This window comes from Oncorhynchus gorbuscha, linkage group LG25 (genome assembly GCF_021184085.1).
Source record: "Oncorhynchus gorbuscha isolate QuinsamMale2020 ecotype Even-year linkage group LG25, OgorEven_v1.0, whole genome shotgun sequence".
NCBI classification, from domain to species: Eukaryota; Metazoa; Chordata; class Actinopteri; order Salmoniformes; family Salmonidae; genus Oncorhynchus; species Oncorhynchus gorbuscha.
The window spans coordinates 23,283,279-23,298,311 of record NC_060197.1 but is presented as its reverse complement, the minus strand read 5'-3'; the positions used below and the strand labels follow the sequence as shown (position 1 = coordinate 23,298,311).

The window sequence follows — 15,033 nt, the reverse complement described above, 5'->3', positions numbered from 1 at the left end:
GTAGGGATGTCCTTGTCTCATCGCGCACCAGCGACTCCTGTGGCGGGCCGGGCGCAGTGAGCGCTAACCAAGGTTGCCAGGTACACGGTGTTTCCTCTGGCACATTGGTGCGGCTGGCAGCCGGGTTGGATGTGCGCTGTGTTAAGAAGCAGTACGGCTGGTTGGGTTGTGTATCGGAGGACGCATGACTTTCAACCTTTGTCTCTCCCGAGCCCGTACGGGAGTTGTAGCGATGAGATAGTAGCTACTACAACAATTGGATACCATGAAATTGGGGAGAAAAAGGGGTAAAAGGGAATAGGGTGCCAATTTGGGATGCATTTTATTTAAGTTTTGTATTATTAATCTATTTTATTGCTACTTGTTTGCTTTTACTTCATTTCCTTGTTTTACTTTAAAGTATGTTTGCGATTTTAAATGCACTTCAACCCTTGTGTGGTGTTCATGTTGTTGTTATTCACCCAATGTTTGCGGGTCTGATGGACCCACAACATTATTGGGTTTTTAAAACAATACAGCCAGAACGACTGACATAAAAATACTGAGATGTTGACTGATATCAATTACAAGCCATACAGAGAGCATACATGGTTAATATTTGCCATTTACCTCTGCTAGATCACATTTATCAATAAAAACGCTATTTGCGGAATAAAGACATGGGCGGAATAAATCATGTTTATCTTGAACAAATATAAATGAAACAAAATTTTCATCACTATCGATGTTTATTGCTTTGAACTGAACAATTTGGAAAGATACATTTTACATACATTATTGTATGGAAATGATAAATGAGCCCCATTGAACACAAGTTAAGGCCGGTCTACACACCACATGAGGGACAGAGTTTTACTGTGTGTGTGTGTTGCAAATGTATTTCTTGCGCTTGATGGGGCGGCGCACAATTGGCCCAGCGTCGTCCGGGTTAGGGAGGGTTTGGCCGGCAGGGATATCCTTGTCTCATCGCGCACTAGCGACTCCTGTGGTGGGCCGGGTGCAGTGCACTCTGACCAGGTCGCTAGGTGTACAGTGTTTCCTCTGACACATTGGTGTGGCTGGCTTCCGGGTTGGATGTGCGTTGCGTCAAGAAGCAGTGCGGCTAGGTTGTGTTTCGGAGGACGCATGGCTCTCTACCTTCGGCACTTTTACTGAAACGTTGATTAATGTGCACTGTCCCTGTAAAAATAAAATAAACTAAACTAAACTAAACTCTACTGAGTACGTACGGGAGTTGCAGCGATGAGACAAGACAGTAGACACTACCAATTGGGGAGGAAAAGGGAAAATAAATATATTTAAAAAATAATTCTACACACCTCCTTTTGTGGCATTGTAATCCATTATGATTTTTGGTTTTTGATGTTCCTAGCCACAGATTCTCCCATCCCTATGCAGCGTACTCATGAGTACCACATTTTTTGCCTTTCTTTGGCACATAGGACACTAGGGATGTGTCGGTCCGAAACAAAAACTTAGAGGAATTGATAGGCCTGTTCAGTGTATTCAACAGCGGAGGTGGGAGCTCTGGCTTGTTTTTTTGTGCTGTTCCTCCCATCGTCAGCTTCCTCTTGAGGAGCTCCTGTCCCAGCTTGTGCGAAGTAAAAAAGTTATTGCATTTGATGTTGTCCTGTGTCACGTCCAGGACAACCCACATCCCTTGGTTCTTCTCAGGGGCTCCTCCATCTGGCTTCCCCGTATACACTTGCTAGTTCCACGTATATGTTGAAGCAGCATCCCAGGCAGCCCAGATCTTGATTCCATATTTTGCGGTTTTAGATAGTATTGTACTGCCTGAAGGGGCAACGGCCCCTAAATGGCATAAGCTTCTCCTCAACAGAAATGTTGGGCCCAGGATTGTAAAACAGGGGAAGGCAGTAGACCCACTTGTCCCGCACTGACCTGATTGCACCTAGCTTGTCTCTCTGCCGCCGAGCTGGTTTGGTGTCACGGTTATCGAAGCGGATAATCCCTGAAATAATTTGGAAGTTTTCCAGAGACATTGTTGCCAGGAAAAGTTCTCTGCCAGTTTCTGCATCCCACGGGGATTCTGTGGATTCCCCATTTGATCTAAAAACACCAGCAAGGATAAGAACCCCAAACTATACATGTAAATGACTTTGGTCCATCTCTTTCCATCTCTCTCCAAAAAAACATACCTTCCCTCCAAATGAGTGCAGTCCAGAATGATTTCCTGGTTGGTGTCTGAGATGAACAGTTCAAAAGAACATGAGGAACTTCCATCCGCGTCGGCCCTGGTTGCTTCCTTATCACATTGGCAGCCATGAGGGGTGGCTCATTCCTTGGGAAAGAAGAGCATTCCATTTCCCAATTTTTGAACATCCATATTCCTCCTCCTGCAGGCTGCTGATGAGCTGGTTGCTGACGGGCTGGTCCTGGGGCTGGCTGCTGACAGGCTGTTCCTGGGGCTGGCTGAGGGTCAATCTCATCCTCTTCTTCCAACTCACTGTCAGACTCCGAATTGGCAGAGACATGATCCTCATATTCTGAAAATTCTTCATTCTTCATCTTCCAAAGTGCTATGTTGAAACAGCAGGCCCAGGGAGGAGGAAGACAGAAGGCACACAGCAAAACTTTTTGTTTAATTTTTACTTGTTTTCACCTACACACACACTTTTATTACCCTCGGGTCCAGTGGACCCGAACACCACATATGTAATATAAATGTGTAGGGGGGTGCACAGTGTGCACTCAATGAAAATGTGTTAATGAGCCAAGGCAAATGAGTCTCAGGTTTAGTAAACATTGAAAATGGGTCCCACAGACCCGAACACCACAGAAGGGTTAAATAAAGTTTGATTTCATTTGAAAAAAAGTTTTGTTATACCAGGTGGTAGCTAGATGTTTACAAACTAAAGTTTGATTTCATTCCAACAGGGAGATGAGCGAGGACTGCCTCTACCTCAATATCTGGGTCCCCACCTCCGCCAGACCTCACAACCTCACCGTGATGGTATGGATCTACGGAGGAGGGTTCTACAGGTAGGTAGTCCAGTGGGCTAAGGAACTTGACCTGTAGCCGGAAGGTAACCAGTTGGAAATGCATGCAGGGCACTGGAAGAAAGGAGGGAATTGATCTGTATCTGGAAAGTGAAAGGCTTTCACATCCCAGCAGCATTTCACAAGCACTTAACCGTACAACATGCTCTCCATCCAGGGATGCTGCACTGCGGCTAGGACCCTGTGCTCTTTTCAAGTTTGTGTGTATGCATGAAGGTGCTATCTGGGGGTATTGAGCAGGAAACGCATTTTCATTGTTCGCTGTAACATGGACAATAAAGTTGTATTGTATTGTATTGTTCTACAGCGGATCATCGTCCCTGGACGTGTACGACGGCCGCTACCTGGCTCACTCGGAGAAGGTGGTGGTGGTTTCCATGAACTACCGCATCGGGGCCTTTGGGTTCCTGGCTCTCCATGGCTCCTCAGAGGCCCCTGGGAACGTGGGGCTCTTAGACCAACGCATGGCCCTCCAGTGGGTCCAGGATAACATACACTTCTTCGGGGGCAACCCCAAACAGGTAATGATAATAAAGAGGAAATGTGTGTGTCAGCAAGCTTGTGCGCTCTATAAATTCAATATTATTGTTATTAACTACTACTACTCGTAGGTGACCATCTTTGGGGAGAGTGCCGGAGCAGTCTCTGTTGGGATGCACCTCCTGTCTCCCGACAGTCGACCCACCTTCACCCGAGCCATTCTCCAGAGTGGAGCCCCCAACTGCCCCTGGGCCACTGTTACGCCAGCTGAAGCCCACCGTAGGGCCGTCATGTTGGGGAAGCTCGTCGGGTGCCCCTCGGGGGGTAACGATACGGAGCTGGTGGACTGTCTTCGCAACAAGCCCCCGCAGGAGCTCATTGACCAGGAGTGGCAGGTACATTCATTTATTACATTTATGTGAAGGTTTAAGTCTTACATTTATGTTTACTTTTAGAGTTACATTTGACATTTAAATGTGCATTTCCATAGCATTTCCGTGTACATTTCTGTTTTACGTTCACATGTAACGTATGTTAAATGTAAGGAATGTGTTTTCAATGACTTACCTGGTTAAATTAAGGTGACATAAATACATTTTGTTTTGTCTTCTCAGGTCATGCCGTGGTCTGCCATCTTCCGTTTCTCCTTTGTGCCCGTCATCGACGGCGTGGTCCTTCCAGACAACCCCGAGGCCATGCTCAGCTCAGGCAACTTCAAGGACACCCAAATCCTGCTGGGGGTCAACCAGGATGAGGGGTCCTTCTTCCTCCTCTATGGAGCCCCTGGATTCAGCAAGGTATGTGAGGAGAGAGAGGGGTTGGAGTGTTTTGGGGGGGGGGGGGGGTGAGGAGCGGCTACATATGTGCATTTGTGTGTGTGTGTGTGTGTGTGTGTGTGTGTGTGTGTGTGTGTGTGTGTGTGTGTGTGTGTGTGTGTGTGTGTGTGTGTGTGTGTGTGTGTGTGTGTGTGTGTGTGTGTGTGTGTGTGTGTGTGTGTGTGTGTGTGCCTGGTGTGTGTTTCTCTGTGTGTGCATTTGTAGCGTGGGTGCGTGTGTTTGTACATTCATGCCTGTTTTGTGTGTGTGTGTGTGTGTTTCCACTGTCACTGATACAATTTCACACAAACCTTCCATTGACTCCCCATAGGACAATGAGTCACTGATCTCGCGCGAGGACTTCCTGGAAAGCGTGAAACTGAGCGTTCCGCATGCCAATGAGATCGGCCAGGAGGCTGTGGTTCTGCAGGTAAGTAGCCCAGCCGGTTAAGGAGGTGGACCTGTAGCTGAAAGGTGGCCAGTTCGAATCCTGATTGGGCCATGTGCTGGAAAGAAAAGGGGAATTGATAGGCAAGCTAGAAGACAGATTTTAGTTGTTCGCTGTGACATATGGCCTACTAAAGTTGTATCAATCAGGGCAACCACAGCACAGAGCACACTCCACTTGCATGGCAGTTCAGTTTTACATGCCCTCTCGAGGGCAATCGGGTAACCACTAATGTCTGACCATGTATTGTGTTGCAGTACTTTGTGACAACCGTGGATGTACAAGTGATTGTATATAATAAGTATGATTGATGAATACAGTTGTATTGTGTTGCAGTATACTGACTGGTTCGATGAGAACAACGGGGTGAAGAACCGTGATGCCCTGGACGATGTGGTCGGAGACCATAATGTCATCTGCCCCCTGCAGCACTTCGCCAGGAGCTATGCCCAGTTTCACTCTAACCAGGGTGCCAACAATGGGCAACCAGCGGGCAACGCAGGGGCCACGGCGAAGGATGGGAACTCACAAGGTAAGAATGGTTCGCGAATCTTTTTCAAAGACGTTGTTTCATGTCATACAATGGTGCTCAAAAGGAATAACACAAGTTTGAAGTTGTTCAAACCAAAAGTCAAAACTCAAAGTCCTGCGTCGATATTCCATGCCAATGTCTCTCCTATCCTATTGTTGTTCCCAGGTGGAGTGTACCTGTTTGAGACATACACAACGCTAGAGTGGGGATACATGTTCTATTTCATTCTATGCTCTATTCCAAACTCTCTAGGTGGAGTGTACCTGTACCTGTTTGACCACCGTGCGTCTAACCTGGCGTGGCCTGAGTGGATGGGCGTTATCCATGGTTACGAGATAGAGTTTGTGTTCGGCATGCCGCTTGAGAAGAGACTGAACTACACAGCCGAGGAGGAGAAACTGAGCCGACGCATGATGAGATACTGGGCCAACTTCGCACGCACCGGGTAAGACAAGGGGGAAATGGGGAGTTGTAAAAGGGTATGGGTTGGTGTGTGTGTCTATCGAAGCACACTGAAATTAAATCAATTCTGTCTCTTTTCTCCACCCTCTCCCACCTTTCTCTCTCTCTCCAGTAACCCCAATATCAACTTTGATGGCAGTGTGGATAGCAGGCGGAAGTGGCCCCAGTTCACCAACAGTGAACAAAAACACGTGGGTCTGAACACGGAATCCATGAAGATCCACAAGGGCCTGCGGAATCAGCTGTGTGCATTCTGGAACCGCTTCCTGCCACGCCTCCTCAACATCACCGGTAAGGGGGTTACACACACACACTACAATGACACAATCTGGGCCTCTAACAGCACATTAAGGACATCAAAGCAATGCTCATGACAGTACAACCATACTGACAACGTTATTTCCTCATATTCTTCCCTCTGCTTAGATTTTACAACCAAATATGGTTGTTGTAATCACAATTATATGTAAGGGAGATTCATTATTAAACTCAATATTTGGTCATTAAATGATTTATACAGAGGGCTAATGGCTGGAAATATTCGAGGAGAGCTAGCTGCGGCTTACAGTCTTTTACAGGGAAAAAGGCTCAATCAACCGACAGAACCTTTTAAAAATAACTGAGAGAGAGAGAGAGAGAGAGATGGTGTGGTTTGCTTGGTTTTGCAATGGAAAGTTGTGCATGGTCAGTAAAGCGCATAGCACACACTACAGTAGCCACAACACTTCCCTGCTAAACTGACCCAGGGTCAGATTGGATGAAGAAGGATGGGACTGTTGCTTCCCAAATGGCACCCTATTCCTTATATAGTGCTTTACTTTTGACCGTAGCCCATGGGCCCGTAGCCATGGCGCCGTAATAGCGGAGTTATCTGAGAGCTTCTGTAAAAAATATTGTGCATATTCAGTTGATTTACGTGTTGTTGTTGTTTGGGGTGTGTTTGATAACGTATTTGTATCTAATATACAGTATCTAGTTGCCTTACCTTGAGAGCGCTGGCAGAATTGATGGCAGATCGATTTGTTTCGTTTGCTAAACTAGCTAGCTAGGTAGTTTGCTAGCTATAGCTAACTGTCTACTGCATTCAAAAGATGCTTTGAAGTTTCAACGTTTATTTACCACGTGCTAATGATACGACAGGTGTGAAACAGTACAGTGATATTCTTACCTTGAGAGCGCTTTCCCAACTATGTAGTGATAATTATAATATAGATAATGATAGAAGATAGAATAAAAAAAAAAAAATTAAACTACACAAGAACTACGATGTGAGTTAAAGAAACAAGAGAATGCAAGTACAGTGCATTCAGAATGTATTCAGACCCCTTGACTTTTTCCACATTTTGCTACGTTAAGCCTTATTCTAAATTGTATTAAATTGTTTTTTTCCTCATCAATCTACACACAATACCCCATAATGACAAAGCAAAAACAGGTTTTTAGTCAATGTAGCAATTTTATTTCAGATAAAAACCAATATGTCACATTTACATAAGTATTCAGACCCTTCACTCAGTACTTTGTTGAAGCACCTTTGTCAGTGTATACAGCATTGAGTTTTCTTGGGTATGATGCTACAAGCTTGGCACACCTGTATTTGGGGAGTTTTTCCCTTTCTTCTCTGCAGATCCTCTCAAGCTCTGTCAGGTTGGATGGGGAGCGTTGCTGTACAGCTATTTTGAGGTCTCTCCAGAGATGTTTGATCTGGTTCAAGTCCAGGCTCTGGCTGATCCACTCAAGGACATTCTGAGACTTTTCCCGAAGCCACTCCTGCGTTGTCTTGGCTGTGTGCTTAGAGTCGTTGTACTGTTGGAAGGTGAACCTTCGCCCCCAGTCTAAGGTCCTGAGTGCTCTGGAGCAGGTTTTCATGAAGGATCTCTCTCTAATTTGCTCCATTCATCTTACCATTGATCCTGACTCCCAGTCCCTGCCTCTGAAAAACATCCTCACAGCATAATGCTGGCACCACCATGCTTCACCGTAGGGATGGTGTCAGGTTTCCTCCAGACGTGACACTTGACATTCAGGCCAAAGAGTTGGTTTCATCAGACGAGATAATCTTGTTTCTCATGGTCTGAGAGTCCTTTAGGTGCCTTTTGGCAATCTCCAAGCAGGTTGTCATGTGTCTTTTACTGAGGAGTGGCTTCTGTCTGGCCACTCTACCATAAAGGCCTGATTGATGGAGTGCTACAGAGATGGTTGTCCTTCTGGAAGGTTCTCCCATCTCCACAGTGGAACTCTGGAGCTCTGCCAGAGTGACCATATTGATCACCTTCCTGACCAAGGCCCTTCTCCCCTGATTGCTCAGTTTGGCCTGGCGGCCAGCTCTAGAAAGAACCTTGGTGGTTCCAAACTTTTTCTACTTAAGAATGGTGGAGGACACTGTGTTCTTGGGGACCTCCGATGCTGCATACATTTTTTGGTACCCTTCACTAGATCTGTGCCTCGACACAATCCTGTCTTGGAGCTCTATGGACAAATCCTTCGACTTCGTGGCTTGTTTTTTTTTTGCTCTGACATGCACTGTCAACTTTGGGACCTTATATAGACAGGTGTGCGCCTTTCCAAATCATGTCCAATCAATTGAATTTACCACAGGTGGACTCCAATAAAGTTGTAGAAACATCTCAATGTCGAGTCTCATAGCAAAGCGTATGAATACTTATGTACATAAGGTAGTTCAGTTATTTATTTATTTCTAAAAACCTGTTTTCGCTTTGTCATTATGGAGTATTGTGTGTAGATTAATGAGGGGGAAAAAATGGTTAAATAATATTATAATAAGGCTGTTACGTAACAAAATGTGGAAAAATGGAAGGGGTCTGAATACTTTCTGAATGCACTGTATATACAGGTCAGTGTCAGTACCTTATTCAATGTGAGTAGTTGAGGTGGGTTTATACATAAAAAGTCATAAAAAGTGACCCAAGATGGGTGAACAATAGGTTGAGACTTCCACTGCACTAGAGTCTGCACACCATGTAGGATATACATGTATCAGAGTTGAAAAGTGTCTGGTGGCAGGAATATATAAATACCTATGGTAATATACTAATGGTAATATATACTTGTAAAAAGGAGTAATAGTGACCAGTGGTCAGCCCGTCAGGATGTCCAGGGTCCAGTTGCAGAGGGAGGTGTTTAGTCCCAGGGTCTCGAGCTTGGAGGGCACTATGGTGTTGAATTCTGATCTGTACTCGATGAACAGCATTCTCACATACAGTGGGGAGAACAAGTATTTGATACACTGCCGATTTTGCAGGTTTTCCTACTTACAAAGCATGTAGAGGTCTGTCATTTTTATCATAGGTACACTTCAACTGTGAGAGGCGGAATCTAAAACAAAAATCCAGAAAATCACATTATATCATTTTTAAGTAATTCATTTGCATTTTATTGCATGACATAAGTATTTGAGACATCAGAAAAGCAGAACTTAATATTTGGTACAGAAACCTTTGTTTGTAATTACAGAGATCATATGTTTCCTGTAGTTCTTGACCAGGTTTGCACACAATACAGCAGGGATTTTGGCCCACTCCTCCATACAGACCTTCTCCAGATCCTTCAGGTTTCGGAGCTGTCGCTGGGCAATATGGACATTCAGCTCCCTCCAAAGATGTTCTATTGGGTTCAGGTCTGGAAACTGGCTAAGCCACTCCAGGACCTTGAGATGCTTCCTACGGAGACATTCCTTTCCTCCACGACCCATCTTCAATGCTCTTACTGAGGGAAGGAGGTTGTTGGCCAAGATCTCGCATTACATGGCCCCTTCCATCCTCCCCTCAATACGGTGCAGTCGTCCTGTCCCCTTTGCAGAAAAGCATCCCCAAAGAATGATGTTTCCACCTCCATGCTTCACGGTTGGGATGGTGTTCTTGGGGTTGTACTCATCCTTCTTCTTCCTCCAAACACAGCGAGTGGAGTTTAGACCAAAAAGCTCTATTTTTGTCTCATCAGACCACATGACCTTCGCCCATTCCTCCTCTGGATCATCCGGATGGTCATTGGCAAACTTCAGACGGGCCTGGACATGCGCTGGCTTGAGCAGGGGGACCTTGCGTGCGCAGCAGGATTTTAATCTATGTTGTGTGTTACTAATGGTTTTCTTTGAGACTGTGGTCCCAGCTCTCGTCAGGTCATTGACCAGGTCCTGCCGTGTAGTTCTGGGCTGATCCCTCACCTTCCTCATGATCATTGATGCCCCACGAGGTGAGATCTTACATGGAGCCACAGACCGAGGATGATTGACCGTCATCTTGAACTTCTTCCATTTTCTAATAATTGCGCCAACAGTTGTTGCCTTCTCACCAAGCTGCTTGCCTATTGTCCTGTAGCCCATCCCAGCCTTGTTCAGGTCTACAATTTTATCCCTGATGTCCTTACACAGCTCTCTGGTCTTGGCCATTGTGAAGAGGTTGGAGTCTGTTTGATTGAGTGTGTGGACAGGTGTCTTTTATACAGGTAACGAGTTCAAACAGGTGTGGTTAATACAGGTAATGAGTGGAGAACAGGAGGACTTCTTAAAGAAAAACTAACAGGTCTGTGAGAGCCGGAATTCTTACTGGTTGGTAGGTGATCAAATACTTATGTCTTACTTATGTCTTACTTATACAAATTCATTACTTAAAAATCATACCATGTGATTTTCTGGAGTTTTGTTTTAGATTCCGTCTCTCACAGTTGAAGTGTACCTATGATAAAAATTACAGACCTCTACATGCTTTGTAACTAGGAAAACCTGCAAAATTTGGCAGTGTATCAAATACTTGTTCTCCCCACTGTAGGTATTCCTCTTGTCCCGGTGGTAGATGGCAGTGTGAAGTTCAATTGAGATTGCATCATCTGTAGATCTGTTGGGGTGGTATGCAAATTGGCAAGTAGCCTTAGAGTTCTTGGAAAGAGGAATGATGGTGGTTAGCTTGAGACGTGGGGATTACAGGCTGGGACAAGGAGAGTTCGAAAATAAACATGAAGGTGCCTACCAGGTGGTCTGCGCATGCTCTGAGAATTCGTCCTGGAATCCCTTTCGGCCCTGCAGCCTTGCAAGTGTTGATCAGAATCAGAAACCTTACTCACGTCAGCCTCGGAGAGCGAAATCGCCCAGTCCTCTGGGACGGCGGGAACCGTCGTGCACGGATCGGTGTTGTTTTTGTCGAAACGTGCATAAAATGCATTGAGTTCACGTGCATAAAATGCATTGAATTGGAATAAAAATCGCTGGCAACAAGAAAAGCAGCCTCCAGGTGCATTGTTTCCTGCTTGTTTATAGCCTCGTACAGTTTAATAAGTGCCAGCTTGTTGTTGTTGTTGTCCTGAGGTGGAATATGTACATCAGTCACGATAACAGATAACTCTCTTATGAGGTAGAAGGGTCGGCATTTGACCATCAGGTATACCAACATGGGTGAACAATAGGTTGAGACTTCCACTGCAGCAGAGTCTGCACACCATCTGTTGTTGATGAAGAGACATACCCCTCCCCCTCTGGATTTCCCTGAATCCAATGACTTGTCTGCTCGAAGAATGGAGAATCCATCGAGTTAGATAGCCATGCGGGGTATCTTGTCCGAAAGCCATGTTTCAGAAAAACAGAGAATATTGCAGTTACGAGAGTCCCTTTGATAGCAAATCCACGATTGGATGTCATCTTATTATTAAGTGGCCAATAGAATGGAGGGAAGTGGTGGCCGGTTTTCCCTTTGCCTTAGTCTCAACAGGACGTCCGATCTCTTGCCTCTTTTTCGCTCGTGTTTCCTCTTGGGTAGCCCGAAGTTTGGATCGGCGGTACATAAAGAGCCCAGGGTGGATGAGTCAAAGTTGAAGCCGAAATTGAGGTTAGTAACTCTCCGATCTGATATTTAAACGTTTTTTTGTCGATCATATGAAAGGATAGCAGATACATTTAGTGCAAGAAAAGTAACGATAAACACCAAAATTGTCACAAAATAGCAAAGTTGGGACGGAGCGCTCAAGGTGGCAGCCATACAGTAAGCCTCACCTCACTGTGTGGAGATGGCAGAAGGCTCCCTCTTAGTGCGGGTGACTTTATACACTGGACTGATGTGTGGAGATGGCAGAAGGCTCCCTCTTAGTGAGGGTGACTTTATACACTGGACTGATGTGTGGAGATGGCAGAAGGCTCCGTCTTAGTGAGGGTGACTTTATACACTGGACTGATGTGTGGTGATGGCAGAAGGCTCCCTCTTAGTGAGGGTGACTTTATACACTGGACTGATGTGTGGAGATGGCAGAAGGCTCCCTCTTAGTGAGGGTGACTTTATACACTGAACTGATGTGTGGTGTTGGCAGAAGGCTCCCTCTTAGTGAGGGTGACTTTATACACTGGACTGATGTGTGGTGTTGGCAGAAGGCTCCCTCTTAGTGCGGGTGACTTTATACACTGGACTGATGTGTGGTGAGCCCTTTCGGCAGCAGAAGAAACAGTGGGAAGAAGTGGGTGCTACACACTGCTAGTGGAGGAGTCGTCCAGTTTCCACAGAGAGCTGAGGATTGAGAACGTCAGGACGTCTAGTCAACTCCAGCAACACCATCACCATTATCAAACCCTTCCCTCCCTAGTACCATTCAACTCGACTACAGGAATAGCAAGAAGAGCAGACACCATCCGAACCTGTCAAAAGTACTTTTTTTTCTTCTTGATCTAACTTTTATCACCTTTTCTGATTTTGCCATTTTACTGCAATTCAGCTTTAAGCTGTGAATGCGTACAGTACAGGCTAATGATCAATATGTAGACTATCAGATCAGAAAATGTTAGACTTAGCCAAAAAGGTTAGCAGGGTGAAGGGAATCACGGAATTCCTCTGGTCCCTCCACACCATCTCCAGTTCTATTTCTCTTCTATGACATCACCACTGCCTAGGCCTTATTTAGCTCATTCTAGGGCCTTATGCTTTTTCTCTGTTCTCTCCAAACTTAGACCTTTTTTTCTATTTTTGACTTCACCATCCACTCCCCTTTCAATCTGAATTCCCTTATCTTTTTGCTAATATAATTTTATCTCACAACTTGTTTTATTTATACATATATATATATATATTATTTTATACAAAACAATCCTCTCTTTGGTATTTTAAATCATTCTCAATCTTGGCAGGCCCAGTGAGAAGCCTCTAAAACTCCTTTTCTTTCTACTTTCTTATCCTTTTATGTTGCATATAAAAATAAAAATAAATGTTTTATGTACAACACTTCTATTTCATCCCTCGTTCTTTTCCCTCATCCTTTGTCAGAATTCCCAGAAGGCCTTTGCTATGAGAAACAGAACATATGTCACAAGCCACTTGACTCACTGTGTGTGTGTGTGTGTGTGTGTGTGTGTGTGTGTGTGTGTGTGTGTGTGTGTGTGTGTGTGTGTGTGTGTGTGTGTGTGTGTGTGTGTGTGTGTGTGTGTGTGTGTGTGTGTGTGTGTGTGTGTGTGTGTGTGTGTGTGTGTGTGTGTGTGTGTGTGTGTGTGTGTGTGATCCATCTTTGTATACCAAAAACCTAAACATGAGTATAATGCCAACTTTTCATTGGAAATGTTCCAAACCCCAAAAGCCACTGTGTTTTACTGTTTTAGAGGTCTGTGTGAAACATGTCTGGTTAGTTTCCTGACCTATGACCTATGACCCCTAGTCAGATAAACAGGGATGATGTCGCTTCCTGGCTCGTCCCCACTGTCTCTCGGGTTCCTTTCGGATGATGTCTGATATTGTGTGATTCCATCTGTAGGTGACAGTGGTGACCCTGTCTTTGACTTGTGGTAATCTCTCTCTCTTTCTCCTCCTCCTCAGATAACATAGACGAGGCAGAGCGTCAGTGGAAGGTGGAGTTCCATCGCTGGTCCTCCTACATGATGCACTGGAAGAGCCAGTTCGACCATTACAGCAAGCAGGAGCGCTGCACTGACCTCTGAGGAGAGAGAGAAAGAGATGATGAAGACCTTGTCCTTCCATAGTTTCCTACATTTCTTCATGTGATATGATTTGTTTAAGGCTTTTGCAGTTTAACTCGACGAAGGCCAAACAGTGGATTCCTTTCCCCCACAAAATCACATTTAATGTGTCACAAATCATACTTTCTGTGTGTTTTTTGTTTTTCCATTGCAGATGTTTGGCTGCCTAAAACACGTCCATAAGCTGACAATTTATCAGCATCAAATTTATTATGGAAGGAGGTGGTCATTGATGAAGGCTGTGAAACGGTGAACATTTCAAAGGTGTGTCATTACAGTACCTCTGAAGACTGTGTGTATGTGTGTGTGCGTGTATGCATGCATCCGTGGGCATGTGTGTGTGTGTGTGTGTGTGTGTGTGTGTGTGTGTGTGTGTGTGTGTGTGTGTGTGTGTGTGTGTGTGTGTGTGTGTGTGTGTGTGTGTGTGTGTGTGTGTGTGTGTGTGTGTGTGTGTGTGTGTGTGTGTGTGTGTGTGTGTGTGTGTGTGTGTGTGTGCGCGCGGAAGTGTGGTACGACAGAACCTCTGTGTTCCACATCACTCTTTTTTTTTTTTTTACTTCACTTTATTATTTTCCAGTTGATACAAATCTCGCTATCTGCTTATTTTTAATGATCTTTATTTAAAACAGCTATTATGACCACTGTTCCACTGTCTAACCATGTATCCATTCACTTGGCGTTCGTCCATCTCTTATATCTGCCCCCCCCCCCGTTCTTCTATCCTTCTTTCTTTCTCTCTGACTATTAGTTAGGTGATCTGTTGTTGTATCTGTGTCGTGTCTTCTCCCATGTCTCAAATAACACCCTATTCCCTATATGGTGCACTACTAAGCTCTGGTTGAAAGTAGTGCACTCCATGTGGAAAAGAGGTGGGATTCAGAAATACAATCTGTGTCTGTGTAGCGTCTTCTTTTGCATCTCAAATGTACACCCGATTCCCTACATAATGCGCGACTAAACTCTGGTCGAAAGTAGTACATGGAATAGGGTGTGATTTGGGATGTAGTCTGGGTGGGTCCAAACCTAAAACCTCTGATCAATTATTATAGGAATCTGGAGCCATGTAAATCGCTGTGTGCTGGGTTAGTAAATAACTACACTGAAAAAAAAACACAGTTAAGACTGTGTATGTGTGTGTGTGTGTGTGTGCGTGTGTGCGTATGTGCGTGTGTGCGTGTGTGCGTGCGTGTGCGTGTGTGTATGTGTGTGTTACACTACATGGATATAAACAGACAAGTGCATACAAAGTTCATACACACACACTATCACTCTCTCACACACCAAAACACACACAGAGTGGATTGAAAAGCGTGCA

At 44.9% G+C, this 15,033-nt stretch overlaps 1 protein-coding gene across 2 annotated transcripts in view; it reads left to right on the top strand.

Annotated features, from left to right (window-relative positions):
* Positions 1-14,829, top strand: part of ache (acetylcholinesterase) — a 32,987-nt gene extending 18,158 nt beyond the window's left edge. For both annotated transcript variants that reach the window (XM_046329070.1, XM_046329072.1), the window contains exons 3-11: positions 2,899-3,003; positions 3,329-3,542; positions 3,633-3,896; positions 4,116-4,298; positions 4,648-4,746; positions 5,101-5,296; positions 5,549-5,741; positions 5,871-6,049; positions 13,558-14,829. In XM_046329070.1, the coding sequence (XP_046185026.1) occupies positions 2,899-3,003; positions 3,329-3,542; positions 3,633-3,896; positions 4,116-4,298; positions 4,648-4,746; positions 5,101-5,296; positions 5,549-5,741; positions 5,871-6,049; positions 13,558-13,679 (1,555 nt within the window). In that variant the 3' untranslated portion in view covers positions 13,680-14,829. The remainder of the gene's footprint in view (positions 1-2,898; positions 3,004-3,328; positions 3,543-3,632; positions 3,897-4,115; positions 4,299-4,647; positions 4,747-5,100; positions 5,297-5,548; positions 5,742-5,870; positions 6,050-13,557) is intronic.
* The last annotated feature ends 204 nt before the right edge of the window (positions 14,830-15,033 follow it).